This window comes from Cebus imitator, unplaced genomic scaffold, assembly GCF_001604975.1.
Source record: "Cebus imitator isolate Cc_AM_T3 unplaced genomic scaffold, Cebus_imitator-1.0 Scaffold137, whole genome shotgun sequence".
NCBI classification, from domain to species: Eukaryota; Metazoa; Chordata; class Mammalia; order Primates; family Cebidae; genus Cebus; species Cebus imitator.
In genome coordinates, this window is record NW_016107452.1 from 4,725,537 (window position 1) to 4,730,423 (window position 4,887).

Consider the following 4,887-nt stretch of genomic DNA (forward strand, 5'->3'; position numbering starts at 1 on the left):
AAGAAAGGGAAAAAAGAGACTGGTTGAGCTTGTTGAACTTGTCTCTCTGTGCTAGTCTAGAGTTCAGTGGTCATCTTGTGTGGGGAAGGGACTCACCTTTGAGTCAGGGGGCCATCCTGGCCCAGTAGGTTTTGACCAGGAGCGGCTGGAGTCACATGGAGTCACAGGGGCTGTAGAGAGGAAGGATGTCTTATTTGTCTCTGTCATCTGCTATACAACAAACTGTCCCAATATTTAGTGGCTTAAGACAACAAACATTTTATTTATTGTACATATTTCTACAATCTGGGCATGGTTGGGAACTGAGAGAGCTTGTCTCCGCTCCACGTATTGTCAGCTGGGGTAGCTCACTGGGGCCAGAGGATCTACTTCTAAGATGGCTCAGTGCCCTGTGACTGTTGGCTGGGGGCTCAGCTGGGCTGTTGGCTGAGGGCACTGATTCTTCTCCCATGGCCTCTCCACAGGGCTAGCTTGGGCTTCTCACAGCACAGTGGTCTCAGGTAGTTTGACTTTTTACACAGAGGCTGGCTTCCCCCAGAGCACAAAATGGAAGGTACCAGGCCTTCTTGAAGGATTAGGCCCCAGGCTGAGCCTGCTGCCTCACGCCTGTAAACCTAGCACTTTGGGAGGCTGAGGCGGGCAGATCACTTGAGGTGAGGAGTTCCACACCAGCCTGGCCAATATGATGAAACCCCATCTCTACTAAAAATACAGAAATTAGCTGGGCATAGTGGCACATGCCTGCAATCCCAGCTACTTGGGAGGCAGAGGCAGGAGAATGATTTGAACCTGGGAGGTGAAGGTTACAGTGAGCCAAGATTGCGCCAGTGCAGTCCAGCCTGGGTGACAGAGTAAGATCCCACCTCAAACAAAACAAAACAGAAAATAGGCCCTGACCAGGCATAGTATCATTTATGCCAGCATGCCAGTGCTCCCAACCTTTTTGGCACCCACAACCAGTTTCGTGGAAGATACATTTTCCGCAGATGGGTGGATTGCACGTGGAATGGGTGCATCTTCAGGATGAAACTGTTCCACTTCAGATCATCAGGTATCAGATTCCAATAAGGAGCACACAACCTGAATCCCTTGCATGTGCAGTTCACCACAGGGTTCGCGCTCCTGTGAGAATCTAATGACACCGCTGATCTGATGGGAGGTGGAGCTCAGGTGGTACTGCTCCCTTGCCAGCCACTTGGCTTCTGCTGCGCACCCTCATTCCTAATAGGCCACGGACTGGTATTGCTCTGTGGCCTGGGGTTTGGGCACGCCTGATTTGTGCTACATTTCATTTGTTAAAACAAGTCACAGAGACAACCTGGATTCAAGGGCACCTGGCTCTGTGAGGCATAAATACCAGACACTGTGGCCATTAGTAACAGCCCATTACTCTGGACTGTTACCAGAGTAATAGTCTACCACTCTCTTCCCACAGGTGCTGTGATATCCAGAACCCCTGTGACCATCCCAACCCTGGGGTTTGTCTCTTATTCTTATTTTTAATTTGAAGCAGTTATTCAGTGCCTTCATTTTCTTTTTCCCCTTTGATTGAGCCACAGACCACTTGTAGCTTTTGGGACTCAAGGGAAAAGATCTTCAAGGTCAAGGTTAATACGACAGGTGGACCTTTTAGACTGCCTGGAGTGATTTCTAGTGAGCATCAGTTTGGTCTGTTGTTTGTTTTGGTGGAATAGTCTGGGCTTATTTCCTCACATCTGAGTTGTGTTATAAATATTAGCTGTCCTAGTTTAACACATTTCTGTCTCAGAAATGGGGTGAGCAAAAATACCAAACTCCTCCTATTCCAGCAGATGCCCAGATAGGCTCTTGACCCCCTGTCCATTTCCAGATGGAGTAGGGCCTGAGCCCAGATGGAGGGATAGCTTTGTGAGTTCTGGGCTGTAGGTATGTGGCTGCGTCCTCAGATGGAGTGAACTCCAGCTTCTGATTGGCTCATGTTAATTTCATTTTAGTGGATATCGTGGAAATAAAAGAAATCCGCCCAGGGAAGAACTCCAAAGATTTCGAGCGTGCAAAAGCAGTTCGCCAGAAAGAAGACTGCTGCTTCACCATCCTATATGGCAACCAGTTCGTCCTCAGCACACTCAGCTTGGCAGGTGGGTGCGTGTGCTTCTGTCTGTGCTTTTCCCCCTCTCTGTGGCCAAGTCTCTTCCTGAAGAAGTTCTCTAGTAGCAGAATGCTGATCCCTGCCTGCTCATCGATGTGCATTTGGGGTCATGGTTTCAAATCCCTGTCCTGCCCCTTTCTAGTTGTGTGTCTTCAGGTGAGTGACTTAACCTCTCTGACCTGCAGTTTTCTCAGCTGTGAAATGGGGAGAATAATAATGCCTATCTCATGGGGAGATTGTGAGGAGTAGGTTAAGTGTCCCTCTGGCTCCTGCTGAGAGCTGAAGAAATGCTGATTTCTTAACACCAAAGGCCAGGCTCTGTTGGCTGAAAAATGTAGACTGGGTGTGGTGGCTCATCTCTGTAATTCCAGCATTTTGGGAGGCTGAGGCAAGCGGATCACTTGAAGTCAGGAGTTGGAGACCAGCATGGCCAACATGGTGAAACCCCATCTGTACTAAAACTCTAAAAACTAGCTGGGTGCAATGGTGCTCACCTATAGCCCCAGCTATTTGGGAGGCGGAGGCATGAGAATTGCCAGAACCAGGAGGTGGAGGTTGCAGTGAGCCAAGATGATGCCACTGCACTCCTTCCTGGGAAACAGAGTGAGACTCCATCTCAAACAAAACAAAGAAAAAGTAAAATGTAACCTGCTTTCCTCCAGCAGAGGTGGCTAAGCAAATCTGATTGACCTGAAGGAACTGTCCTGAGATCTTGTATTGCAGACACGTGCACTTTCCTCACTTTACACAGGGGCAGAAGCTTATAGCTACTTTCAAGTTCAGTCCTAGAATTTATTGACTTAAAAGTATAAATACATTCATGAGTGTGAGGGAAAATAAATACGATTAGAATAGACCAAAGTGGGGGCACCTCTGAAAGTTGAGCAATGTAGGTACGTTTACTTCAGGGACAAATAACTTACTCATTTCTCGTTCATTCTTTTACCACACCTCTTCTGAGCCTGTACTTGGTGTTAGGTTGTGTATACATCAGTGGGCTAGGAAGATAAATGGGATCTGGTGCTGCCTTCAAGAAGCTCTCAGGCCAGGCGCGGTGGAGCACGCCTGTAATCCCAGCACTATGGGAGGCTGAGGTGGGCAGATCACCTGAGGTCAGGAGTTCGAGACCAGCCTGGCCAACATGGGGAAACCCTGTCTCCACTAAAAATACAAAAATTAGCTGGGCATGTTGGTGGTCACCTATAATCCCAGCTACTCAGGAGGCTGAGGTAGGAGAATCGCTTGAACCCAGGAGGCGGAGGTTGCGGTGAACCGAGACTGTGTCATTGCACTGCAGCCTAGGCAACAAGAGCAAAACTCTGTCTCAAAAAAAAAAAACAAATAAAACAACAACAAAACAACCAAAAAACAAAAAGAAGCTCTCAGTCTACTTGGGAGACAGATGTGTGGACCAGAAAGTACCATGCACTGAGATGGCCTAGTGCAAGCAGGATACAGTGTGCTGTGAATGTTTAATTCCAGGGAAGGCTTGGCAGAGAAGGTGACTTGTACACTGGGTTTTGAGGCTTCAGTAGGAGTTTGGAGGAAAGAGAGGGAGGGCGCTCCAGGCAATGGCTGTGGCCTGCACCAGGGCTTAGAAGAGGGAAGAAGCACATTGGATGTGGGAAATGAGGAGCAAATGTCTGACTGATGATATGAGGGAGGTTGGTAGAGATGAGGCAGGAGCACACGGTCCGTGGCCGTGAAGCTTCACACCTCTGTCTCCGTAGCCCCACTGTCAGGCTGAGCCCTGACCACTTTTCTTAAGTTGGTCAGGAGACCAGGAGAGCCTGAGGCTTGGAGGCCAGGATGCAAATTCTGATGCATGTCCTACTCTGGGTCCCCCTTCTGGAACCCTATATTCAAGGTCAGCACAGTGATGGTCAAGACTTTGATTCACATGCCTTCTTCTCACTTATTGGCTCTGAGATGAACTCTTAGCCCTTGGAGCTTCGCTTCCTCCGCATCTATGTGAGAACATGGGAGCACAGTCTCTGCCTGGGGGTGTACAAACTAAGAAAGTATGCTTAGGAGAGGCTTCATAGTTCCATGAGGCGTTGGTGTGGTTAGCTTCATTTTACAGACGAGATGAGACACAGTAGGGTGAAGTAATGTGCTGAATGTCTCCCGGCCCTGACATGGTGCAGTGGGACTTGAGCTAGGATCTTCCTTTGCCAGATGCCAAGCTCTTAACCACTCCTCAATGCTGCTTATCAGCAGAGGTAATAGCAACCATGGGTATTAGCAAGCTATATTCTTTGCCCCTCTATGCCATTTTGATTAGAAGCAAGGGCAATGCTGACAGCTGCTTAGGGTTGTGGTGTGGACTATCCCCGGTCCTGCATCTTATTAATTAGAATAGGGTTAAAAGCTAACATTCCTTGATAAAACAAAAAGCTAAATCCCTAAGCCAGAGGTACTCATCCCAGGGAAGCTGAATGTTGCCCTCCCACAACGTCCATGTCCTAATTCTGGGAACGTGTGTATGTACTAACCTCTAAGAAAAAGGAGACTTTGTGGGTATGGTTAAGTTGAAGGTCTTGAGATGGGAAATACCCTGGACTACCTGGGTGTGCAGTGGAATCACAAGGGCTCTTATAAAAGGGACATGGGAAGGCACGCTTCAGAGAAGGAGCTGTGAGGATGGAAGCAAAGGTCAGAAGATGAGAGGCCATGAGCTAAGGAACGCAGGCAGCCTCCAGAAGCTGGGAAAGGTAAGAAAATAGATTCTTTCCAAGAGCTTTCAGAAGGAGTCCAGA

The 4,887-nt window shown here is 48.4% G+C and overlaps 1 protein-coding gene across 5 annotated transcripts in view; it reads left to right on the forward strand.

Moving 5' to 3' along the window:
- Nucleotides 1–4,887, forward strand: part of PLCG2 (phospholipase C gamma 2) — a 178,711-nt gene that overhangs the window by 70,689 nt on the left and 103,135 nt on the right. For 4 of the 5 annotated variants that reach the window (XM_017541868.2, XM_017541869.2, XM_017541870.2 and 1 more), the window contains one exon: nucleotides 1,974–2,117. In XM_017541868.2, the coding sequence (XP_017397357.1) occupies nucleotides 1,974–2,117 (144 nt within the window). Of the gene's footprint in view, nucleotides 1–1,257; nucleotides 1,479–1,973; nucleotides 2,118–4,887 lie in introns of those variants that run through there. The other variant, XM_037743221.1, reaches the window with a different exon arrangement.